This window comes from Ranitomeya variabilis, chromosome 4 (assembly GCF_051348905.1).
Source record: "Ranitomeya variabilis isolate aRanVar5 chromosome 4, aRanVar5.hap1, whole genome shotgun sequence".
Classification (NCBI taxonomy): Eukaryota; Metazoa; Chordata; class Amphibia; order Anura; family Dendrobatidae; genus Ranitomeya; species Ranitomeya variabilis.
Genome location: NC_135235.1, coordinates 69,750,375 through 69,778,257, shown reverse-complemented (window position 1 = coordinate 69,778,257; position 27,883 = coordinate 69,750,375). Strand labels below are relative to the sequence as shown.

The 27,883-nt window shown below is 41.4% G+C and overlaps 1 protein-coding gene across 3 annotated transcripts in view; it reads left to right on the top strand.

Moving 5' to 3' along the window:
• SH3PXD2A (SH3 and PX domains 2A) overlaps nt 1-27,883 on the top strand; it is a 337,450-nt gene that overhangs the window by 163,921 nt on the left and 145,646 nt on the right. For all 3 annotated transcript variants that reach the window (XM_077258689.1, XM_077258687.1, XM_077258686.1), the window contains exons 4-5: nt 18,315-18,391; nt 19,446-19,537. In XM_077258689.1, the coding sequence (XP_077114804.1) occupies nt 18,315-18,391; nt 19,446-19,537 (169 nt within the window). The remainder of the gene's footprint in view (nt 1-18,314; nt 18,392-19,445; nt 19,538-27,883) is intronic.

Below are 27,883 nucleotides of genomic sequence, written 5' to 3'. Positions count from 1 at the left end.
AAAGAAGATAGTACATGCAATATTCAACAGAGCGCAAGAGAAGAAAAATAAAGGGTGATGACCCCTACCTATCTCGTTATAAATTGACTCCTTCATGACAGAAATATAGGTAGAACAGAATTTTCTGCTTTCTGCATTAAAGAACAATTTATTAACATTTTGTGTTCAATTTTATCAAAATGCAATCATTTTTTTAGAGGGATGTATTTGCTGATGACTAAGTACAACGTACTGTCAGTTTTGCAGGACCACAATGTAGTGACTTTTGGCCTTCATAGGAGAGCGCCTCTTTTGCCAATGTTCTCGTAGAAGTTGCACGAAGACAAGTTCCTCGGTTTGTTTAGGAGGTGTTGAGAGCACAGAGGTTCATTTAGTCTGGATTTCTCTATGTCTGCATTTATACTCACAGACGACCTGGGGAAACGCTCTGCTCCTTGTGGTCAGGAGCACAGTAAATCAGACCATTATAATGGACGTTTGATGTTCAGTCTACAGCAGGACTGGACAAATTGGGATTTGTTACTTACTGGAAAGTACGTCACTCATTCTCTTTGGTCCTTTTGCTGTCGCCCTAATTCCATGACACTTTTACAATGTGTTTCATAATTTAACCCTCTTCCTTTATTCCATAAATGCTTCACATTTGGGTTATTTGTTGATTCATCGCAATACTTCATTGCATTTGCTGTTTGCTTCTGCATTTCTACATGTAAATCAGGTTACCATACATTATTTTTTAAAGATGTTTTGTACCTTTCTTAATTTATAAGTGCTTTGTGTTGCAATTATTTATTTTCACAATTCAGGCTACTTGGCTCGTAGAAGGTTGCTTTAGGTTTTAGGAAACGTTGTTTCCCAAAGTAGAAATCATTTTTATCTTATTTTATCTTTGTGTAATCCTGCTTGATCAGGTTATTGTAACATTAAAGGGGTTGTTTGGTTTAAATAAAAAGTTATCACCCATCCAGGCGATGGATGATAAATTGTTGATCAGTGGGGGTCCGACCACTGGAAGCCACTTTAATCAGCAGAATGGGGAACATTTACCTCTGTACAAGAACGGATCAAGTTCAGCCTGTGCTCAATTCATTAATTATGACTGTTGGATTTTTTCCAACAGTCCTATAGGGATTGAAGTCAATGGAAAAAGTCTTCAAATCAAGGAACATTTCACTGGTGACGAAGACACAGTTTGTACATAGTTAGGTCTTTTCTGTAGTAACATATGGATTAAAAATCCAGACAATGAAGAAACAAGACAGAAGAAGAATGGATTCCTTCTATACGTGCTGGACAAGGATTTTATCAACACCATGGATGGCAAGAAGGACAAACAGATACATTTTTGGACCAAATGAAGCTAGACAAGCTATCACTTGCCTACTTTGGACATGGACACATCATATGAAGAGAGCAATCACTGGAGAAGGACATCATGGTTGGAAGAATAGAAGGGAAAAGGCAAAGAGGAAGTCCAACAACCCGATGGCTTGATGCTATCAAGATAACAGCGAAGAAAACCCTGGCGGACCGATCTAGGCTTGCACAAGATTCATTTTCATACAGAACGTTCATCCATAAAGTCGCCATGGCTCGAGATTGAACTGAAGGCCATTAAGTAATAATAATAGGGAATGAATGGCGTGGGGTCAGGCGTCCAACCTGCTGTGCCAGCGTCTAACAGGGATAAAAGTTCCCTGTCAAGGATAAAAGCTCCCAGATCTACTGGTCAGTGCAGCTACCAGCGGTGAGATACCAGCCAATTGGCAAGTTATCACCCATTTTCTAGATTGGTTCTTAATTTTTTAACTGGACAATTCAATTTAAAGAAAAATTGCAAGTTATTTCATATTTTACCCTATCCCAAAAATGGAGCTTTGCGCGCTGTCTGAATATAATGGAGGTCAAGCATATGCACTTCTATTCCATTCATTCTCTGTGGGAGAGCTGGAGGAAGCCTATTACAATTCTCTGTCTCTGCAAAATCTGGCAAACCCATGGAGATTAAATGGAGTGGTGGTGCACATGCTCCACCTCTGCTTTATTCAAAAGGATCTTCTGGTAAAGCCAGGCTTTTATTTGTGGAGGTTCAACTCTCAGCACCCGCACAATCAGCTAATTTAGAGGTATACAACCAAAAGACCACATCATTCGCTGCTGCCTTTTCATTTAGTCGATCAGTGAAGGTACAGCTAGTCTGATCTCTACTTAAGTCTTGTGGAATCAATTCCCACCAATCTGATATTTACAGCTGCTAATACAATGAGATCTCAAAAGTCTTGCAGAAAAATTCCCATTGGAGATGACTTTGGACTCAGTCACTGGTCAGTAGGGTCTATTTCTTATGATACAAACATAACCTATTAGATGTTATTGAACATACAGTATGTCCTTTGTGTGCTATGTTAACAATGAAATTTGCCATGGATGTGCACTTGTTCTGAATCTATATGGATGTAAGGTGAGGTCTAGGAATCATTACGTCTGGTGAGGCCAAGAAACCCTAGTCTAACAATGATCAGCAGATAGTCGCTTGACAAACTAATTATGAAATTATCCATAAGGCAAAAGACATAATCTGCACTAGGTTTGTGTTAGAGCTTGTTCTCACTACTTGCCCAGGAATGGTACCTGGTGGATACCTGCAGCCAAGTATGCCTGCACCCTCAGGAGCTCCAGTGAACACCGTGTAGCCGCTTATCTACACACCTTCCTGGGCAAGCCCAGCGATGTGGCACAGTGGGTCCTAAAATCCACGTGTGCCACGGTAGGGTGTAACATTCCATATATATCCAAGCCTGTAACATTTTTACAAACAAGTGATAATTATATAAAATAAAAAAAGAATAATACTCCCTGCTGCCCACCTGTCACTGTTCTTCCAGCTGCAGCAATGTTGCGTCAACACGACATGTGACCTCTGCAGCTAATCACAAGGTGCTGTAGTAACCGGTGATTAGCTGCAATAGTCCCATCTGTGTTGAAACGTCATTGCTGCAGATCAGTACTCAGTTGCACGGGAGCAGCAAGTAAGTTGTGTATTACTTGATTTTGTAGCATTCTAAGCTTTTTGGTTAGAAAAAAAATCAAGGGCCTAGACAATCTCTTTAAGGATTTCCCTTCCAAACTTCTATTACTAATGCATGATAAATCTCTTTGCTCCTGTGATATTCATTTCCCAAAATTTGTCCATATCTCCCCCATTTATTCTATCTGCTGCAACACACTGAATATATGGTATATTTCTCTTAATGAACAACTTGCAAAAAAAAGTTCATTTTACCGCTACAGTGTGTTCTACGGGACTCTAAATTATTTCTGTATTTCTAACATAAATATAAAAAATGCGTTATTTTTCTTTCTGCTTCCTGTCTACGAGTAATTTCTTTAGCTTTTTTTTATATGAACTTCTTACAGTTGTCCTCAGTTGGACCTTGTAATTATGAAAAGTTTCTCAGAGATTTCCTCTTGGGAATGATTTACTTAGAACATCGTACGAGCCATTTTAACACACGGCAAATGAATGATGACAAGCTTACAGAGTGTCTTGTGAATGCCTTCTGGTTCAAGAAGAAGATGGACAGTATTACTGGACGCAGTTGACTCTGCCGCTCATGTAGTGGTCACAAACCTATCGCCAGCTGACGTAAGAGAGTATTAAATATGATACATGCTGTGTGTCTGTTTTATCAGCACATATTTACTTTGGAGAGACGTTGAAAAATCTTAGTATCCCATTGAGTATTTTTTATATACTTACGAAGTTCAAGCCAATGGCACAAGGCCATTTCTGAAGGCTGAGACCTCGAGCTTTCCATTTAGCCACCTCTGAATTTATTAGCTTGGGATGTCCACAATTGTAATTGTAAACAAGATGAGTTATTGCAGCAAGTTCAAAGGCGAGACGTGATCCCCCACCTTGCTCATGTGTGGCCAAGAGAAGGTTTATTTTGAAGTAGCCTTGTTTGCTCGTATGCTTTAAGCTAGGTAAACTTTGAATTTAGTTTTCATGTCTTCAAGCAGAGCTGAATCTATGAGCTAGTGCTAAATAGGATGATTTGTCACCAACAAAACCGCCTTGAGGATTTGCAACAATTTGTACAAATGTGCTATGTTTCTGTTGCTAACCTTCCGTACAGCTATAGAAAATATGAATCTAATTTATTAAAAGTGTCTTTATTCCAGACTGCTGTAGGGTAGATATAGGGTTTAGAAAACCTATCATCAGATACCATTGAGGAAGGTGCATTTTGAGTTAATAGGGAGCAGGGGTCCCCTCTAAACAATGTGTAGGACAAATATTATCTCAATGCAATAAGCATCATCGCTCTAGAGGACACGGTATAGCGATTCATTATAAGGACAGCACAGGTCCTTCTCCTATGTACTGGCTGTTCCTGGGTAGAATAGATCAGCTTCTATGGTGCTGTGCTCTTCCGGATCCATTTACTGTTTATATCCGGCTGCTGGATGATGGGGGGTGTCATCATGTGTTGGACGCGCACCAATGTAAGGGCTCATGGAGATGACCGTAGTTTCGGTCCGAGTGCGATCCATCAAAATATCGGTTCACACTCGGACTAAAGTTAACCAATGAGGCAGTTCACATATCTAATCTGATTGTTTTTCCTCAGACTGAGTGGTCTAAGGGAAAAAGATCACCGCATGCATGATTTGCCTCTAATAACCGGATGGCACTCACCGATTCATGTCTATGTCCTTGGAAAACATTGGACCACACTTGGATGACATCAAAGTACGGTCCAATTTTCACGGACAGACTGAATGGAGAAAATTAAAAACCTTTTATATATATATATACGGTATATATATATACATATATATATATATATATATATAATTTTTAACTCTCTGCATCTGAGAAAATCGGATCCCACTCTGATCAAACTCTGTCCAGAGTTTGATGAAAGCGTGAGTAGCATAATCGGACCGGTTTTCTCGGATGGAGAAAATACAGTCTTGTGACCCTACCCTAAGGATAAGTTATCAATATTTTTAGCCTGAAAAACTCCTAATAGTAGCTGTGCAAAGCTTTGTTTTCCCTGCGGATGCCCTTTAGAGAACACTGGCTTCTGGGTTCCATCACATTAACGATCATTGCTGGGGGTCCTTACCCAGGGACACCATTATAATAGAGGAATCCTTCTAACAAAAAAGGGACTGGCCTAACTGGATAGCTTTTAAAAAATATATGCTGAGATATTTTTTTTCTATATGGTTCATGTAAAGTGAATAATCCACCTTAAAGATCTACGTAATTGTTGTCTAAGCAGTTATTAGTTAGATTTGCAACTGTGGTCAACATTATTGGCACCAGTGAAAATTAAGTACAGTGTAAAAGATCTCCGGAAGTAAATATTTTAGTGAAACTCTTTGGATAGATATCATGTGATTCAGAAAAGCACAAGTCACAAAAATAAATAAAAACTTGACCAGAGACAAAAATGCAATACGAAAATTGCGAGAACTGTCTGAGCATACCAGATATGATGTTATTATCACCTACCACAAGCAGTCCACACGGTTCAAGACTAGATTCAACGACCTTGACATCGCTACACCAAATGTTCCAACTGTAGTCAAGAAATTTGCTATCTATGAATCGGTCAAGAATAGTGTTGAGCATTCAGATACCGCAAGTATCGGGTATCGGCCGATACTTGCGGGTATCGGAATTCCGATACCGAGATCCGATACTTTTGTGGTATCGGGAATCGGTATCGGGATTAATATCAATGTGTAAAAGAAAGAATTAAAATAAAAAATAGGGATATACTCACCTCTCCGATGCAGCCTGGACTTTACCGCCGTAACCGGGAGCCGTTGTACCTAAAAATGCGCGCTTGAAGGGCCTTAGATGACATCACGGCACTCTGATTGGTCCGTAGCGGTCGCGTGACCGCTACACGACCAATCACAAAGCAGTGACGTCACCTAAGGTCTTTCAAGCGCTTGAAAGACCTTAGGTGACGTCACTGCTTTGTGATTGGTCGCGTAGCGGTCACGAGACCGCTACGCGACCAATCAGAAGCTGCGGACGTCTTCTAAGGTATTTTAAGCGCTTGAAAGACCTTAGGTGACGTCACTGCTTTGTGATTGGTCGCGTAGCGGTCACGCGACCGCTACGGACCAATCAGAGCGCCGTGACGTCATCTAAGGCCCTTCAAGCGCGCATTCTTAGGTACAACGGCTCCCGGTTATGGCGGTAAAGTCCAGGCTGCGTCGGAGAGGTGAGTATATCCCTATTTTTTATTTTAATTCTTTCTTTTACACATTGATATGGATCCCAGGGCCTGAAGGAGAGTTTCCTCTCCTTCAGACCCTGGGAGCCATACAGGATACCGTCCGATACTTGGTGTCCCATTGACTTGTATTGGTATCGGGTATCGGTATCGGATTAGATCCAATACTTTGCCGGTATCGGCCGATACTTACCGATACTTTCAAGTATCGGACGGTATCGCTCAACACTAGTCAAGAACCTTCCAGGACATGATGGAAAAGGATAAATGATAAGAGAATCCTTTAAAGATTGGTTAAAAATGCAGCAAAGTGCCTACGTAAGAAATCCATAAAATGTCAGCCTGAACTGGAGTCATCAAGAATGAAGATTTCAACTTGGACTCACACTGAACAAATAGAGACCTATGGAAAAAAAAGGTCAAGGAGGACCCCACTACTTAAAGACTTAAAAAAAGAGTGAATGAACTTTGCCAAAAGTTACATAGACAAACTACAATCCTCCCGCGAAAATGTGCTATGAACTGATGAAACCAAATTACAACCCTGTGGCAATTCATACCGGCATTAAATACAGAATACTAAATACAGAAAAGTGCACCCTGACTAAAGTGCAACCACTGTGTTATCTGTCCCTACAAAAATCTAAATAATACTGTAATCTTTAACATCTGAGTTCTCTGTTGTTGTGTTTTCATAGGTCAGATACATTGGAACTATTTGTGTGTAGATAATTGATGTGGTTTTATTAATGGCTGTAAATGGTATTTTTACCACAATAAAGTATTTTTAGTCCTGCATCACGTTGGGACAATAAAATTGTTATAGCTCAGTGCATTACGTGACACAAAATCATAAACACAAGGGAGTTTTAGGTAGAATTTACTACATTCATAAGGGTAGAGTATATAGTATCTGTGCAATTCTGCTTGTCAGTAACTAGAGGGAAACATGCCTATATGTTGTTTAGGATTGTCTACAATATCTCATGTCACCTCCCCAAGATTTCCCACTGTTGACCTGTGTGAAGTAAATGTTTCACTCAGTATTAGAAGCAAAAATACATAATTTAGTTCTGAAATACAGCTGGAGGGGGAAATGCTGTGGCATCACAGTGACATAAGGAGACCTCAGTGCCGGATCTCGAATACTGTATACTAGGAAGAGGATTGCGGCAGCCACATGACTTATCTCATGGCTTGTGGTGAGGTCACTGTCATGTGTATCTGAACAAGCGAGACTAGATAGTGTGAATTATATGTGGTAAATAGGTTGTCCAGTATTGCAAAATAGGGTTCTAGAAAAGAAAACCCTACCCTGTTTGATTTTTTTTTTTTTACAAAACAATGCTACTCTTGTCCATGGGTCTAGTGCTTTGTTAGTGATTCATTGTGCATCACTAACTTGTTTTTTTTCATCAAAAATGGGGGTCTAATCATGTGCAAAAAGCACTTTATATAGTTAGATCATAGATGCTCATTTAGTCCTATGGGTGTGCTTCATTTCATTCAGTCACGGTTGTCGCCACCCATGCTATTTGAATGATGTTCCTGGGGTTGCGCCAACGTCGCTCAAATCCACTTTGAAAAATCCATCTCTTGTGCAGTGTTTTGTGAGAGGGGAGATGTGCATGCACCATGACGAGTGCCTCCCCATGCATGAGCACTGAAGCTGTGTGTAGTACCCAGTTTCACTGACTATATGCGGCCAAAGCCGCCTGACACAGCGCAAGCATGGGGCGCCACTCGTCATTGCATATGAGCAGATCCACGATACACTGTGCAACGGCAGGATTTTTCAAAGCGGATTTGAGATGTCGCCGCATGAGGTTATGCAGTGGCCAGCCCAATCTGATAGAACACTTGTGGGGTGATATTAAAAATGCCATTTCTGAGGCGAAGCGAACAAATGCCAGACAATTGTGGGATTTAATTCAAACATCATGTGCTGGAATAAGAGTTAACAGGGGCCAGAAGTTGGTTGACTCTATGCAACATAGATGTGAAGCAGTTCTAAACAACTGTGCGTATATAACTAAATGCTAAATCCACAAAAAAGTACATATTGTAAGTTTGTAGCCCCCTACATACAATAAGAACCCCACATAACTCCCTATATACAGTATAAGCCCCCATATAGCTACCTATATACAGTATGAGCACTGACATAACTCCCTATATACATTATAAGCCCCACATAGCTCCCTGTATACAGTATGAACCCCCATATAGCCTCCTATATACAGTACAGACCAAAGGTTTGGACACACCTTCTCATTTAAAGATTTTTCTGTATTTTCATGACTGTGAAAATTGTACATTCACACTGAAGGCATCAAAACTATGAATTAACACATGTGGAATTATATACTTAACAAAAAAGTGTGAAACAACTGAAAATGTCTTATATTCTAGGTTCTTCAAAGTAGCCACCTTTTGCTTTGATGACTGCTTTGCATACTCTTGGCATTCTGTTGATGAGCTTAAAGAGGTAGTCACCGGGAATCGTTTTCACTTCACAGGTGTGCCCTGTCAGGTTTAATAAGTGGGATTTCTTGCCTTATAAATGGGGTTGGGACCATCAGTTGTGTTGTGCAGAAGTCTGGTGGATACACAGCTGATAGTCCTACTGAATGGACTGTTAGAATTTGTTTTATGGAAAGAAAAAAGCAGCTAAGTAAAGAAAAACGAGTGGCCTTCTTTACTTTAAGAAATGAAGGTCAGTCAGTCCGAAAAATTGGGAAAACTTTGAAAGTGTCCCCAAGTGCAGTGGCAAAAACCATCAAGCGCTACAAAGAAACTGACTCACATGAGGACCGCCCCAGGAAAGGAAGACCAAGAGTCACCTCTGCTTCTGAGGATAAGTTTATCTGAGTCGCCAGCCTCAGAAATCGCAGGTTAATAGCAGCTCAGATTAGAGACCAGGTCAATGCCACACAGAGTTCTAGCAGCAGACACATCTCTACAACAACTGTTAAGAGGAGACTTTGTGCAGCAGGGCTTTATGGTAAAATAGCTGCTAGGAAACCACTGCTAAGGACAGGCAACAAGCAGAAGAGACTTGTTTGGGCTAAAGAACACAAGGAATGGACATTAGACCAGTGGAAATCTGTGCTTTGGTCTGATGAGTCCAAATTTGAGATCTTCGGTTCCAACCACTGTGTCTTTGTGTGACTCAGAAAAGGTGAACGGATGGACTCTACATGCCTGGTTCCCACTGTGAAGCATGGAGGAGGAGGTGTGATGGTGTGGGGGTGCTTTGCTGGTGACACTGTTGGGGATTTATTCAAAATTGAAGGCATACTAAACCAGCATGGCTACCACAGCATCTTGCAGCGGCATGCTATTCCATCCGTTTTGCGTTTAGCTGGACCATCGTTTATTTTTCAACAGGACAATGACCCCAAACACACCTCCAGGCTGTGTAAGGGCTATTTGACCAAGAAGGAGAGTGATGGAGTGCTACGCCAGATGACCTGGCCTCCACAGTCACCAGACCTGAACCCAATCGAGATGGTTTAGGGTTAGCTGGACTGCAGAGTGAAGGCAAAAGGGCCAACAAGTTCTAAGCATCTCTGGGAACTCCTTCAAGATTGTTGGAAGACCATTCCTGGTGATACCTCTTGAAGCTCATCAAGAGAATGCCAAGAGTGTGCAAAGCAGTCATCAAAGCAAAAGGTGGCTACGTTGAAGAACCTAGAATATAAGACATACTTTCAGTTGTTTCACACTTTTTTGTTAAGTATATAATTCCACATGTGTTAATTCATAGTTTTGATGCCTTCAGTGTGAAAGTACAATTTTCATAGTCATGAAAATACAGAAAAATCTTTAAATGAGAAGGTGTGTCCAAACTTTTGGTCTGTACTGTACATTATGAGCTTCTATATAGCCTACTATATGCAATATGAACCTGCTAATAGCCTCCTATATACGTATGAGCCCGCACATAGCCTCCTTTATACAGTATGAGCCTCCACATAGTCTCCTACATGCAGTATGAGCCTGCACATAGCCTCCTATATGCAGTATGAGCCTGCACATAGCCTCCTCTATGCAGTATGAACCTGCTAATAGCCTCCTATATACGTATGAGCCCGCACATAGCCTCCTTTACGCAGTATGAGCCTCCACATAGTCTCCTACATGCAGTATGAGCCTGCACATAGCCTCCTATATGCAGTATGAGCCTGAACATAGCCTCCTCTATGCAGTATGAGCCTGCACATAGCCTCCTATATGCAGTATGAGCCTGCACATAGCCTCCTCTATGCAGTATGAGCCTGCACATAGCCTCCTATATGCAGTATGAGCCTGAACATAGCCTCCTCTATGCAGTATGAGCCTGCACATAGCCTCCTATATGCAGTATGAGCCTGCACATAGCCTCCTCTATGCAGTATGAGCCTGCACATAGCCTCCTATATGCAGTATGAGCCTGCACATAGCCTCCTCTATGCAGTATGAGCCTGCACATAGCCTCCTCTATGCAGTATGAGCCTGCACATACCTCCTATATACAGTATGAGCCTGCACATAGCCTCCTATATATCGTATGCATCCCCCACATAGCCTCCTATAAGCAGTATGAGCCCCTATATAGCCTCCTATATTGCTATATGTGGTATGAGCCCGCACATAGCCTCCTACATTCAGTATGAGCCCACACATAGCCTCCTATATACAGTATTAGCCAGTAAATAGCCTTCTGTATACAGTATGAGCCCACACATAGCCTCCTTTATACTCACCTCCCGTGCTGGTGCCATTCCCGTGATGTTGGCACTCGTTGTTCCAGGGCTGTGATGCGATGTTGTGAGATGTGACGATGTGACATATGCACCTAATTAACACTGGCGTCACTGTCTCCCCCAGACATGGCTGCAGTTCATCCCGGACTTACTCTTGATGTTCAGTTTGTCCGAAGGCGGAGACAGTGACGCCAGCGTTGATTGGGCACCTGGCATCATGTGTCATTCCACCACATTACAGCCCCGGGACCGTGAGTGCAGACACCGCTGGAACTGAGCCGGCTCTGGAGGTGAGTATAGACTTCATTATATTATCGGGCCAAACATTTCGTTTAAGAAGGGGTTGTCCTAGTAGTGATTAGTCTGGACTTTATAGCAAATGCCATCAACTCACCATGTACTTTAAAACCTAAGAATCATAGAAAGGAGACAGGTAGTCAAAAAATTACCCAGTGCTCCTGTCCATGTGTTCTGAGTGGGGAGGTTATTAATCAGTATTCACAAGAGCTCTGGGGTCCTCGTTTCAACTTATGATACATCAGTGATTCTGATGTGAAAATTGTGAAAAAATCCAACTTGCCTAATTTTCCCTTTTGATAAAGATTGGAACTGGTGCCTTTGAAAACATCAGTTGTCTTGTCACATTTTACAGCTGTTTTCTTATTTTTGTTTTGAAGACAATAATGTGAGAGATGGAAGTGATTATTCATTGTGAATCTCTTTAGTGCTCTTATTATTCCAGATTTTTCCTTAGTGTGGTTTTTGGCTAAACTCTTTTTTTTCCCTTTCAGTTACATCTTTTATTTATTTGGTTTAAACTCTAAAGCCTCTTCCAGCTGTAGGTTTCCTTCTACATTAGCATGTACTTTTTATTTTTAAGTTTTGAAATTATTATTTTTGACTTTTTGTATAATGTCCCATGTTGATATTAAAAAAAAAATAAAAAAAGTTCTTGTCATTTTTACACTGGCCACTAAGCCTAGTTGTTAGGACACCGCCCCGTCACGTGGCCTCTTCCTCCTCCCTGCAGGGATGCCGATGAGTGTACATACCCATCCGCGTGCATGCACGGGCACTCCCTGATTCTTAAAGGGCCAGCTCGCACATTGCTAAAGACAGCCCCAGCTGTCTTGTATATAAGGCATCCTGCCTTTGCAACTTAGTTGGTCCTGGTGATTCTTTGTTAGTTGTTGTAGTTAGTTGTAGGGTTCCTGTGCCCTTGATCCTTTGCGCTTTGCTATTCCCATACCCGAATCCATCCTGCATGTGCCCAGTCCTGATTCTGATCCATCTGTCCTTTTTATGTGCTGCTTTTCTACCCAGTCAGAACTAGTACCTGAGAACTTGCTTTTTGATCCCGTATTGTGGCCATCCCGCACTCTTGTTCCAGTCTTGCTTGGACTGTACCACCTCACTAACCTGTTACTGGCCTGTCCTTCTTCCCTGTTCCCTGTGGAGGTCAGCTGCCGTGGCTACATGGGTCTGTTGTGGAGTAGCACCTCGTGTCAAATCTAACCCCATCATCAGGGGCTCTAGCAAAGAGTCAGGTGCACACTTAGTTACGTTTCTCCAGGCTCTCCCCAAACCATGGCACAGTGGCTCCAGAACCACATGCGTAACATTAGTATTAGACTTCCTTTTCTGCATCCACTTGGACATAGGTAACAGTAGAGTAATGCATTGACTTCTACACCAGAGCTTTGTGCTTATACTTTAATTTGGGCAAAGGTCATTGTGATGTAAGGGGGAAGAGGTGAGCTGTGACCATCAATTATTTTCAATTGTGGATCTTGTGTTATTTACTGTACTCTGAGCTATCATTGTAAATCCTGTATGTGATGATAATGAGACTGCTGAAAACTCATGTGCTCAGAAAAGGAAGTGTGATTGTAGTGTTGAGCTCGGTGGCCAACGTGAAAATTGCAAGATTTCTGAGCGTTTATAGGCCAATCTCGGTGCTTATTGTGAACTGCGCTAAACCGGGCCCATCAATCAAAGGCTGAGTGGCCAGATTAGCGAGTTCGCAGCAGGCTTCGAGGTTGGTCCAAACACACCCATGGGACCACTCAGTGCTTAGTAACATGCAGGGCAGCAGTGAATACATTTTCTTTTTAGAGGTATCCTGGCATTCAGTTTAGTATTGAAAGGATCATTAGGATCCTAATTCGGAAGGATATATTCTGTTAGCACTAGATAAAACCTGATGTCAGGTGCAAGGTTTGATATTCATGGGTGGACATACCATTGGTGCAATCTGGCCCAAGAGGTAAAGGGACCCACTTCCACCTCCAAAACAAGGCGGAATTGTGCGTTATGATGAGGTATTGGAATACAAAGGACCCTTATACTGTTCTTCCACAAAAGCCCTCTTCTGTTTATGATCGCTTCTGTTGATACCCATGATCCAGTCTGGACTTTAAAGCAAATGCCACCAACTCACCATAAACCTTAAAACCTAAGAATCATAGAAAGGAGATGGGTAGTCAAAAAATTACCTTGAGCTCCTGTCCATGTGTTCTGAGTGGTATTCATCAGTATCCAATCAGTATTCCCCTTAAAATTAGAGCTTCTTCACATATTTTTTTGTTTAAAGGCCATGTCTTATTTTTTTGGTAAGCCTTGTTACACAGTACCATTACAGTGGCATGTAAAAATTTGGGCACCCCCTGGTCAAAATTACTGTGTTTGTGATCAGTTAAGCAAGTTGAAGATTAAATGATTCCTTAAAGTTAAACATGACACATTACCTTTGTATTTTAGGCAAAAAATGTATCTATTTTCATCTTTTACATTTTAAAAATTCCAAAAAGGAAAATGGGCCTATGCAAAAGTTTGGGCATCTGTGGAGATTTGTGTGCTCAGATAACTTTGACCAAGATTTCAGACTTAATTAATTAATTAATTGTTAGGGTTTTGGTTTGTTCACGATCATCATTAGGAAAGGCCAGGTGATGCAAATTTTTCCAGCTTTATAAAAACCCAGCCTGCTCTAACCTTGTGTAAAAAAAAAACAGCAGCCATGGGTTCTTCTGCCTAGCGCTCTGAAAATGAAAATGGTGGAGGCCCACAAAGCAGGAGAAGGCTGTAAGAAGATAGCAAAACATTGAACATGCCAAGGAGCCACACTAGCGGTCACTGTCAAACTCTCTTTTGTTGTATGCCAAATAAATATTACTTGCTAATAACAAATTTGATTTGAGGAACACTGTCTAAATGTATTGTGCATGTCCCATTTGGGGAATACAGATCCCTGGACCGCTTCTGAGAGGTACTGGATTGTCAAGACACCACACTGTTCACCAGTTGGGTAAATGATTTCCATGTAAATGCACAATGGTCCCAGTGTTGAGATAGATGGATTTTCTTGGACACCGTTGTGCGTCTTAGCGTACAGTATGTTAGCAAGGTCACTAGTTTTTCAAAAACCTTGGCACTTTCCAGATGAAGCAGCATGGGATCTTTTTAAATAGGATCTTTGTAATGTCTATTTACTACTCAGTGGGTTAGAAATGATAAATCTGATGAACATGAATGTGTTGGCTACACAGTGGTACACTGGATTTGGCTCCATCGTCTAGTATCAGATTTAGCCGAGATTTTACATTTTTAAAGAAACAAAAAAAATGGAATTAAATGTTTCAGTAATTCTTTCAGTTTATGTGTACATAACCACAGGGGTACATCAATCCCCAGTTTTGTATATCCACACTACTAATCAGCGCAATATAGCATGATAAATTTCCTGCAAACTAAAGGTGTGGTTGGTTTTTACTCTTTCAGTGCCACAAATCTGGTCGCTGTACTTATATATGCCTCATTCTAGGCTCAATTCAGTTCATGTCATATGATAAAACAATTCTTAGTGATCATATTGTATATATTAAAGCGTAAAACTCCTTCTTATACAGATGTGTGTATCTTCTTCACAATATATAACTGGTTCAGACTTTATGTAAGTTGATATGAAATGCAAAAAACTTGTAGAGATCACTGTTTTTAAACAATCGATAAGGCAGAAATTCTAAGCTCAAAAAGACCACAATTTGAGGAAACAAATACACACAAATGATACTTTGTTGTTACACAAACACATATATTGCTTTAAAAATACTTGGTCACGTGAGAGTGTAACACAGCTGAGTGCTCTCCAATGTTTTATCAGATAGCGCTTGGACCAATGTTGTACTATGGGGCAGTGCAGATCTCCATTGTTCAGACCATGTGCACCCATACATGTTGTAGCATAGCACCTACTACGTGTCTTGGGGGACACTCGCTAGGCATGGGATTAACGCATTCGGGCACGGTTTTCTATCAAAACAGTCTTTTACGTTTATTTCTCACAACATAAACCACATCCACAGGAACTTAGTAACAGTTTGAACACCAACTGAACGTATTCAACTTCACCATAGTTCGTCTCTGACCCCGGTCAGCATTACACACGGTTTTCAGACTGTTACCCATTGGCAACCTTCACGGGTTCCTGGACACCTCTTGGCCTCAGAGGTGCCCCAGACACAATGTCTCTCACTTTCTTTCACTCTGACCCCGGTCAGTACAACACGGTTCCTTCCCGTTACCTGTTGGTGCCGCACAGGTTCTCGGATACCTCTCTTCACCAGAGGCATCCTTCAGCCGTTCACACTCTGTCTTTCCTTTTCTCTGACCCCGGTCAGTACAACACAAATCTCCATTATTTACCTGCCATTGCTGCACAGGTTCTCGGATACCTCTCTTCCTCAGAGGCATCCTTCAGACATTCTCACTCTGACCCCGGTCAGTATAACACGGATCTCCATCCGTTCCACAGTCTGGTCTGTGCGAGGTCCAGAGCCCCTGCCATGTGCTCTTCAGGGACCCGACACTCTCAACACATGGGGCTCTCTCCAGGACCTTCCAGCACAGACCATTCAGATCCACACTCAGAGCCCTTGTGACCATCCCTCAGTCACATTATATAGTACTAACCACTCCCCCAGGTGGGAGCGTGGATGTGTGGCTAGTTTGTCCCACCCATCTCACACAACTAGCCTAGTAAGTCTCCCTTACAACTACACCATAGATATACACTCTTGAGGGACTACAGGTCCCAGAACAACAACATTGCATCAGACTTACCATGCAGACCCCCTCTGCAACACATATCGGCCATTCACAACACTGCCGGTCACTGTTTTACCACAATTATGACAAATATGCCTCCATGCATATCCCAAGGAGCACACACAGCGCCCCCTAGCTGCCACAGGGGTCACTATACTACAATGTCTATGGGTGCATGTGAAACATCGGACTGCACTCGGATCTCCTCCAGTCCATTTCCTAGGCTGTCACCACTCGCCTAACTAAAATATTCAACTTCTGTCTCTCATCCGGTCTCTTTCCCTCCTCATTTAAACACGCCAACATACATCCATTACTTAAAAAGTCATGCCTGGACCAAAACTGTGCCACTAACTATAGACCAGTCTCTAATCTTCCCTTCATCTCTATACTCCTGGAACGCTTGGTCCACTCCTGTCTAATCCGCTATTTCTAAGATAACTCTCTTCTTTGCTCTCCACAATCCACTTTCTGCTCTTTACACTCTACTGAAACTGCCCTCACTAAAGTCTCTAATGATCTACTAACAGCAAAATCTAGTGGTCACTACCAACTCCTGATTCTCCTGGATCTCTCTGCAGCATTCAACACTGTGGATCACCAGCTCCTCCTCACTATGCTCCGATCCATCAGCCTCAAGGACACCGTTCTCTCCTGGTTCTCCTCTTTTCTCTCTGAACGCTCCTTCACTGTATATTTTGCTGGCTCCTCTTCCTCTCCTTTCCCCCTTACTATCGGGGTTCCTCAAGGATCATTCCGAGGCCTCCTCCTTTTCTCCTTGTGTATACTACCCCTATCGGACAAACAATCAGTAGATTTAGTTATCAGTATCATCTTTATGCTGATGACACCCAATTATACACCTCTACTCCTGACGTCACATATGCATTATTACAAAACATCAGTGATTGTCTTTCCACTGTCTCTAACATCATATCCTCCCTATATTTCAAACTAAAGTCCTTGTGTTTCCTCCCTCCACTAACCTACTTATGGCCGATATTGCCATTTTCATGGGTGGTTTCACCATTACTCTCCAGCAACATGCCCACTGTTTTGGGGTCATACTTGACTCAGATCTTTCCTTCACTTCCCATATCCGATCACTCGCCCACTCATGTCATCTGTACCTCAAAAGCATTTCTAGAATTCGCCCTTTTCTTACTTTCGACTCTGCAAAAACTCTTACTCTTTCACTTATTCATTCTTGTCTGGACTATTGCAACTCTCTACTAATCGGTCTCCCTCTTACTAAACGCTATACAAGCAATTGTTACCATCCACCTTTCGTGTCTCCCCTTTTTCCTCATAAACTGTAGCCTGCGAGCAGGGTCCTCACTCCTCTTGGTATCTGTTGATTTATGTGATTATTGTTTTTCTGTAATGTCTTTTATTGTCTGTTCAAGTCCCCTCTAAAATGTAAAGTGGTGTGGAATGTGTTGGTGCTATAGAAATAAAATTATTATTGTTATGGATGACATCCGAGAGCAGTTCGACATCCGCAGACTCAGACAATGGAGAAGATGGAGAAATTAAGTTCTCCATCTTCTCCATACCTGTGATACGATCCTTGCATGCGTGAGAATCGAATCACATGAAGATAACACTTGGCTTAAACTCTGACCCTTGAGCCAAGTGTCATTAGCATAATAGGCCCGAATCTCTCGCAGGGCAGCACGGTGGCGCAGTGGTTAGCACAGCAGCCTTGCAGCGCTGGAGTCCTGGGTTCTAATCCCACCTTGGACAACATCTGCAAAGAGTTTGTATGTTCTCTCTGTGTTTGCGTGGGTTTCCTCCGGGCACTCCGGTTTCCTCCCACATTCCAAAGACATACTGATAGGGAATTTAGATTGTGAGCCCCATCGGGGACAGCGATGATAATGTGTGCAAACTGTAAAGCGCTGCGTAATATGTTAGCGCTATATAAAGATTATTATTATTATCTACGATTATGTGCGCGAGTCCTAAGACTAAAGGGTTGCACGAGTGAATAAAGCATCCATGTTAGTGAAGAAGATATAATAAGACATAACCATCACTTCACTGTAAAGTAATGCAAGTATGCTATCAGCAGGTTTTGTTGGGGAATAACAATCCTATAGTAGCAAATATTGCACTCATATTTGTGCTTTATTACCGTGTGTTCTTTTGATATTGCAGGGGATTTTATATTATAATATTATTTTTTTTAATTTAGGTAAAATATTGTTCCGGAGGAGCCATATACGTGATGTAGCTGTGAAGAGACTGAGGCCCATTGATGAGTATTGCAGGGTATGGACATGATATTAGAATTGTGCATATAACTTTCTATCTTCATACAGGAGTGGGCAATTAATCTTTTCGAGGGGCCACATGAGAGACTGTGACTGTAGTTCTGGGCCGAACGAATAGGATGAAATTGAATTCTGCTCAGCATACGTAGCGCCTCTATACAATAAGCCCCCACATAGCCTAATATACAGTATACAGTAGGTCCCCACATAGCCTAATATTTACAGTATGAGTCTCCACCTAGCCCCCTATATAGAGTATCAGACCCCACACAGTCTCTCTATTTACAGTATCAGCCCTCACATAACTTCTTATATACAGTATGAGCCCCCACATAGCCCTCTTTAAACAGCATGAGCCCCCATATAGTTTCTATATATATAATGAACCCACCATTGCCCCTATATACAGTGTTGCACCTATGTAGACTTTCTATATACAGTATGAGCCCTCACATAAAAACATCCCATACGCATTGAAAAAAAAACCATGCCTTGTTTCCGTTCCCCCGGTGCTCTGCTTTCTCCGGTGCACGTGATGAAGTGACGTAATCTCATCTGCTGGCACCGTCACTAATGCTGATTGGTGTAAGAAGGAACCGGCGGCCCCTCCTCCACCAATATATTCACTGCTGTCTGCATCCCGAGGATGTGGATAGTTGTGACAGCGGGCAGCAGCAGACTCACGATGGGCGAGGGCATGCTGCAGCCCGTGGGCCACTGTTTTAGTCTTCCGGCTGTCTGGGTCCACGGACCAGAGTGGAACAGCCAGAGGGCTGGATGTGGCCGCAATATGCCTAGCTCTGCCTCAGTAGGTTGGGACCAAAGCTCCATAGTTTAGTATATTTTACCTTTTCCTTTGAAAAAAAAACACAATGGCAGTTTCAACACTGACACATGAAGGACACCATTGGTGCCTGATTGAGCCGATCTATTGACTATTATGTGGCCAATTGTGTTTCGATCATGGTATCGGACATCTTCTTCATGGAAATTACAAAGTAGTGTCCAAGCAGATGTAAGCATGGCCTTACAATTTTTTTCTTACTTTCCAGGCTTTAGTTAAATTACCAGCACATATATCACACTGTGAAGAGGTCTTAAGGTTCTTTGAAGCTCGGCCTGAAGACCTGGACCCACCAAAAGAGTAAGTGGACATTTTCCGTGTGTGCTCGCTACTTTGCTTTATTTTACAAATGTTCCATATAATCAATAGATCAACAGAACTGGTGGCCAAAAATTGGATGTCAGCAACTTGTGTATCCACGCATTTTGGTTATTCGGTCTGAGGGATATATTCAGTCTTATTTGTAGCCACCAATATGTTGGCATCATTTATTCCAGACACTGACAGTGAGCAGAGGCTGAAAATAGTCATTTATTATGAGGCAGTAATTTGTTCCCTGGGAGTCATTATTTAATTCTGATCCCTATATGTACACTATATACTGATACCTTTAGTTTATCATTTTCAAAAGAGCGGTGCTGGGCGCCGGTCTCGTCTGACTGCATTAGTCAATATAACCAATGTATCGTTAAACTTTCTTGGACGTCTACATCTGGTTTAACAGATTTTCTTCTGACCTCTATACCATGATCTCTTATCAGATGACTGGGTGTATAAACTGCTAGATTTATTTTTTCCACTACTCTTTGTCCACAACGTCACAACGTTATTTATTTTCCCCATTGCTGTATATGGATTGAGAGGTCCTACAAAAGTTCCTCTATCAGGAGAGTCCTTTCCACCCAACTGTGGCCTTTCCACCACAGTAGTACTGTCTGTGCCTACTGCCTACCCCAATTATTCAATGGTTATTCCCTTAGATAGACAGCATATTAACCTGATAGATCCACTTCGTGAAGGGAAGTAGGAATTTTTCAACTCTATATGAGCAATAAATACCTAGGTCCCTTACATAGATATATTATAACATATTGGTGGATGAGAACTTTAATCAGATTTTACATTACAAGGAGCATATACTATTAAATAGAACTCTTGGACTCACATTTAAAATTAATTACACAACCGCTATATATTTGTTTATTTGGGTATGTGCACACGTAACACTGACATTTTCCTGAGCTTTGTCGTCGTTCTTGTGGTGGCTTCTCAGCCGGTGGCTTTTGTTCTATACTCCAAGAAGAGTTGGCATTTCACCACTTTTAACCACTTCATAGTTTCCGATCCCTGAAGTGGTTAAAAGAAGTGACATAAGATGGAACATGTGCACAACAATTACATTTTTACATTGCTGTGCATTATGGCTTTTTTGCGGCAGTTTTCACAGACTCGTAGACTTGCATTTCCCAAATTTGATTCGACACTCGGATCAATATCGGATATGTTTCCATGATCTTACATGGATTGCTTGACTTGACCCGCAAAGAATCACAGATAATTAAACAACCCCGTTGACTATTTTAGGTATGAGAGCAATCCGTGAAAAAACTCAGAACGCAAAAACGGATGTGTGAATGAGCCCTTAGAGTTCTATAGAATAGTGCTTACAGTTTATAATGTGAAATCTGGTGATAGATCCTCTTTAGATAAAGCAGTACATCTGGCAGAGGACATGACCCACGAAAACCTATCAGTTTAACTGCCAAGAAGATGAAAGAGCCTGACCTGCAGTACTTCTAACTGTGGCAAAAAAAAGTTCCAGCTCACTCAGCCCTAAGGGTGATTGAACAGTGAACAGTCAGTTGTTGTGGCAGTAGTCTGACTTAATTAGAAATCTATTACCATGCAAATTTCTCTCCTGACTTGATGCTGGTTCATTTATCTTAAGTTCAATATCCTGTTCCTTCCTGCTCAGTTACAATTAGGGATAATGAGTAATGTGAATTATTTTCTGGCAGTAATTGTTTTGTACTGTTCTCACTTTGCAACCCCAAATTAGTAAACGATTGTGAATTCTAGACGTTATTGTTGGCAGTTACCCTTATAACTTTGGGTTGAGGGTCGGATTCAGTATGATAAATCCTGGTACAAAACAAATGCTTTGGTTCTTTACACTTTTACATTTGGGCTCTACCATCAAGTTATTAGACTGTACTTTAGTGAATCTTTTTCAAATGCCAATTTAGTTTTATTTTGGGACTATTGGGTTTTGGATCATTGATGATTAATTACGTGTCTATATAAAACCTTATTTATTTATTGAGATTCCAATTTTCCGTATGATAGATGTTTAAGGTTTGTATCCCAAAATCCGTCTAAATGATTAATTCAGCATACTGCTGTGTAATTTCTTGTAATTTGTTTTGACCGCAAAAATGCATCTTGTGGTCTCAACGTTTAGAAATCAACGTTTAGAAGTTGAGAGTTTAGAAAACCTAACTGAAGACTTGGTTCAAGAGGTTGTCAGGGACTTTAACATTGATGGTCTGTCCTTAGTATAGGTCATCAATGTCTGATCGGTGGGCTTGCAACACCTGGCACCACCGCCGATCTGCTGTTCCTGGTGTCGGCAGCAGCCGGAACTGCTCAGTCATTGAGCGCCACAACACAGCTGCTTTGATGGAATAGTGGCCGCAGCCGGGTACTACATGTTCATCTACTATTGATTTGAGTCGGTGGTGGATGTGCAGCACCCAGCACCGGCCACTATACAGTCGACGGAAGTGTACTATACAGCTCTCGATCTAAGCCGTTCCAACCGCCGCTGACATCAGGAACAGCTTATCAGCAGGACTGTCAGATATCGTGCTCCCACCAACCAGACATTGATGACCTATCCTAAGGATAAGCCATCAATGTAAAAGTCATTTAAGTTGTTTACATTGTTATTCCAGTATTGAAGCTTAGTTTAAGTGGGCTGTAGGGGTATATACCACTAGTGGGTCCTAGGAAGGGTCCAACAAGTTAATCCGGCAGTTCAATTAATCTATATCTATCTATTTATCTATGTTTGTGCTTATGTTATATATACTGTGTGTATATACACTCACTGGCCACTTTATTAGGTACACCTGTCCAACTTCTTGTTAACACTTAATTTCTAATCAGCCAATCACATGGCGGCAACTCAGTGCATTTAGGCATGTAGAAATGGTCAAGACAATCTCCTGCAGTTCAAACCGAGCATCAGTATGGGGAAGAAAGGTGATTTGAGTGCCTTTGAACGTGGCATGGTTGTTGGTGCCAGAAGGGCTGGTCTGAGTATTTCAGAAACTGCTGATCTGGGATTTTCACGCACAACCATCTCTAGGGTTTACAGAGAATGGTCCGAAAAAGAAAAAAAATCCAGTGAGCGGCAGTTCTGTGGGCGGAAATGCCTTGTTTATGCCAGAGGTCAGAGGAGAATGGGCAGACTGGTTCGAGCTGATAGAAAGGCAACAGTGACTCAAATCGCCACCCGTTACAACCAAGGTAGGCCTAAGAGCATCTCTGAACGCACAGTGCGTCGAACTTTGAGGCAGATGGGCTACAGCAGCAGAAGACCACACCGGGTACCACTCCTTTCAGCTAAGAACAGGAAACTGAGGCTACAATTTGTACAAGCTCATCGAAATTGGACAGTAGAAGATTGGAAAAACGTTGCTTGGTCTGATGAGTCTCGATTTCTGCTGCGACATTCGGATGGTAGGGTCAGAATTTGGCGTAAACAACATGAAAGCATGGATCCATCCTGCCTTGTATGGAGCATCTTTGGGATGTGCAGCCGACAAATCTGCGGCAACTGTGTGATGCCATCATGTCAATATGGACCAAAATCTCTGAGGAATGCTTCCAGCACCTTGTTGAATCTATGCCACGAAGAATTGAGGCAGTTCTGAAGGCAAAAGGGGGTCCAACCCGTTACTAGCATGGTGTACCTAATAAAGTGGCCGGTGAGTGTATATATGTGTGTGTGTGTGTGTGTGTGTGTGTGTGTGTGTGTGTGTCTATATATATATATATATATATATATATATATATATATATATATATATATATATATATATGTGTGTGTCTATATGTATATAGACACACATATATGTTGATAATGATTTAATTGCCAAATAAAACAATGTTCATTGGGTGTGGCCATAATGTGCAACAGCAATATTAATTACTAGGGTTTTGTCATTGTAGATCTTCAATAGTGCACCGTTTCACTTTTTCCTGGCTTCCTGCCTGCCTGGGAAAGTGGGTGGTTGGGGGTGGGTTATGTGCTCTGCTTGATTGACAGTTTGGCCTGGTGACATGGCTGACCTGCCTGCCTAAACCGTGTGCTCTCGGAACTCTGTGCTCTCGGAACTCTGTACTCCCTGAGCCCTGTGCTCTCGGAACTGTGTGCTCCACGGTTCTGCTAACATCAGGGGAGCATAGTGACACTGAAACTGGCCAGAGCTTCAGTGTCACTGCCTTTGCTTGCAAGCTAAATAGAAAAGAGCTTACAAGCACTCACTCCTTGCATAGAAAACCATCCACCTCTGATGCAACAAAGAGGTGGCTTGTAACCTTGGAAACAAAGTCTAAACTATAGAATATAAAATAACACTAGACAAACCCCTTTTGAGAATATTGTAAAAGCAATATATTTTTTTTCAATATTTTTGCCGAAAGTTTCCAAAAATCTGTCAATAATCAGTGACATTATATTACATTATTCACATTTCATTTCATGTTGTCTGAATTATATTATGAGAGTATTCTTCAACATATTCCTTAAATGGAACCATGTACTGTATTCAATTATATAGACACACGGTGGCATATATTGCCTATTAATTCCCATTCTAAAAAAAAGACATATCTATCAAGTAATACACATTTTCGTTAGCCCTCTGTATAGGAAAGCACAACAGAATACGCAGGCTAAGCTTTCCTTTCCTATAAAGTATTATTGGTCCATACGATGTATAGGGAAGTGACTTAAAGCTAAATTAAGTATGTTGTATATTATTTATTGATTTCATATTGGAAAACGTAATCAAAATAATAATTTAGATTTTCAATATATCAGCTCTTTTCTATTGTTCTGCTCCTAATTTCAGAATGTGAAGTCCTGTCTAATAATATGAAAAGTTTCAGTAAAGAAGAAAACTGTTCTCAGACATCAGATCACGAGATAATGAAATCTCCATCTGGACATCATTGCGAGATAACGCAATGAATCACTTGACAGACAGAACCAACTGACTTCTTAGCATGAAGATATATGATTACCGTACATTAGAAAACTGGACATTTTTCACATCAGTTGTGAGAGCCACCTAAGATCAGAGACCCTCATAGGCTGCATTCTCTTATAGCCCACTAATCAATCTATCAGGGTTTATTTTGGTTGAAGTTTAACAGACAACCATAAACTTGCTTTCATGTTGGTAATAATCCTTTATCAGTGGAGTTTTCCCAAGTGTCTGTGAAGATCCTCCTGATGTATGTGTGGGAAAGTGACCTGTCTGGTATAGTGGGACCGCCCTTGAATGAAATACTGCCCTTCTCCTCTTTACTATACCTCATGTGTTTCTCGCTTGTAATTCTTGATCGTTTGTATTATGTAACACAAAGTATTTGGCGCTCCGTGGTTTCTACTGACTTCTAATTCCACAAATTCTATGATCACCCCTACCTTCTGTCTCTTCCCCACTATCCCATAGAATGTAAGTCCGCAAGGACAGGGTCCTCTCCCCTCTGTACCAGTGTGTAACCCCTTTCTCATGTACAGCACCATGGAATTAATGGTGCTATATAAATAAATAATAATAATAATAATAATAATAATAATTATGATGTTCACTTAACGGTATAGCCGGAAGTCCAAAATAATTTTCCTCCTAAATCTCTATCTATTTATTGCCGTAATCTAAACTATTTCTAATATTCTTGAATTAAAAATTCCCTGTCTGTCCCTAAAACATTAACTGTTTTTTTTTTCACTTCCTTTTTGATGACCCTTCCTTTGAGAATCCCAGTGCATACTGGGATACTCAAACAAAGCATCATCTAAGGGGCAGAGTTTGTGGTCACTGCCAGATCCCCTGCTCACTCCCTCATCAGTGACGCTCGTTTCAGGGGCTGGGCTAGTTCCTGTTCCTTGTGTGCGCACAATGACAGCGCACTCTCTGTGTCCTGATCAGACCAGCCCTTTAAAGTGCACTGAACCAGATTCGGAGAATTGAATCAAATCAGGGTAATTAGGAGTATTGAAAAGTACTGCAAAGGTTTCCCAGGACTATAGCTTAGAAAAGGCCATTGATATTTGATCGGTGGGAGTCCATCCACTATGTGCACACACTGAACTTATACTGTTTATTTAGACACAGTGGCTCATTCATACTATATGTTGTGTCTGGTACCACCGTCTCACAGCCCATTGTCTCGATGGGTTGGGGCATCAGGTTTGGTTTCTACCTTTCAAATATTAAAGGCCTATCTTACAATACATCATAAATGTTATCGTTTTAAAGAATCTAATTTTAGAGTTTGAAAACTCATTTAAACTTGGAATATCATGAGACAAACTAATTTTAGGGTTCTCTTGACTAGGGGATCTATGTCTTCCTTTGATAACTTTTAATCTAAGCCGCTGTCTAATTGCTCATTGAATCATTGCACTGACTTCAGTGGACATTGGTTGCCCTCCAGAAGCAAGAGGTCATCCATTAGTCTAATAAATGCAGATCACAGTACCCTACCTCCATCATCTCATCATCCAGTAACAGAAATATAACAAGATGTTGACTAATGGAGACTACCATTTTTAGTAGCTGTAGATCGATTTATCAATACGTTGTCTCATTTAATTGATATACAGAAGTAAGAATAACGTTCTCCACTCAAAATAATTGACATCTGTTCCATTAGTTGTTTCTGACTCCTCCATGAATGTGTGGGAAAAATAGTAGTTTATGCACCTAAATTATTAGGTTCTGCAGCTACAGTATATGTCTTTTTCTTGTGCTCCAGACGACTTCCTTTAGTTTGAGTTATAGTAAGTAGCTGCCTGACAAATATCTTTGACAGTCATATATTGTAACGCTTATTTTTGACAAAGGACCTTGTTCAGTCCTGAAATACATTGAAATTGAAACACCAAATAATGGCATGTAAGCACATTAGCTAGCTGTCAACCAAATGATAGTTCAGTAGACAGCCATCTTCTTTGACTGCACCATTTGCAGAAAATTTTGGCTTGGCTGAGCTCTTTTGTGTTTTCTTCTAAGAGTCGCTGCAAGACTCCTTAGGCAGTAGCTTTTATCCAAGGATGGGCCATTAGAAACCCAATGTGCTTGATCCTTCTCTTCCCTGATATCAGCTGCTGGGGAAGAGTTGAGAGGCCCCCATACACATTAGGCTGCCAGAAGATCTTGCCAATATCTTTGGTTTTGGTCAACTTTGGTATAATGTTTATGGGGGCCTTAAGCTACTGTCAGACTCTTTTGGAGGTGGATTATTTTTCCTAGGAAAAAAGTATCAAGCATTAAAATCAACATGCTTAATTCAGGAGACAGTCCTACGGTATACACGTTAGATGATCGGCCGTTCCTGCTATTGACATTTTTGGACAGCATTCATCTGTCAAGCCAGCCAAGGTATGCCCTCACCAGAAGGAATTGTGCAATCTACCATCATCACCTCCTCCAGATATTGCGTGACTGTGAACGATATATGTGAGATAGCTACATAGTGTAACCCAATCTAAAGGGAAAAGTCCACAGTTGTTAGGAGCTCAAGATTCAAAACCACAGGGCCACCTGGGGAAAAATCCTGCAGGTCACCAAACTGTTACTTTAACATGGCACACAAAAAGAAAAAATGGCCATGTGTGAGTTGTTTCATAATACCTCATCTCAGTGTGAATTGAGCCAGACCGCAAAAAAGGGGAGAGTGATGAATGAAGTTCCGACATTTTTAAGAGCACTAGGTGTTTCAACCCCTGACTGAGGTCCACAGTCTTCTCCAATTCTCCGTTAGTTAACCACCATAAGAAGAATCCCACCCATACCTCTGATCAATGAAAGATCCCACATATACTCAGTGTGCTCATGTTTTAAAAACAAGTTAAATAATGACATCAATGAAGGTGGATATTTTCCATTGGGCAACTAGGACTAGAATCTTGAAGAGTTTCTTGTTCCAGTCTCTGGCACCAAGCTTTAAGTTCTTCAATTAAATTTGGTTAACATGGAAATATGAAGATTTCTTTTGCCTGTCTGATTGTCCTAACACACTGTGCATGTGTTCTGCAATTTTACAGAGAGAAATGAGAGAAATGGCAAAATAAACTGGGCCTGTTCCTGAGAAGCGGCGTAGGTTAACAGTCTGTATCAGGCTGCTGTGTTCCCGGCAGTGAGGTCAAGAGGAGTGGGAGTTCTGTAAGGGACACAAGATAAAGACGGGCTTTCAGGCATCTGGTATTTAGCAGATGTGCCATTTAAATGTGGAGGCGGCGAGAGCTGCCAAACTTTGTTGGTGAAGAAGGTTCCTTTGTGATGTTTCTTGGCTTGTAGAATCCGATACTTTTAAAATAGGTGCCTTTAGGGTAATGGGGCAGGG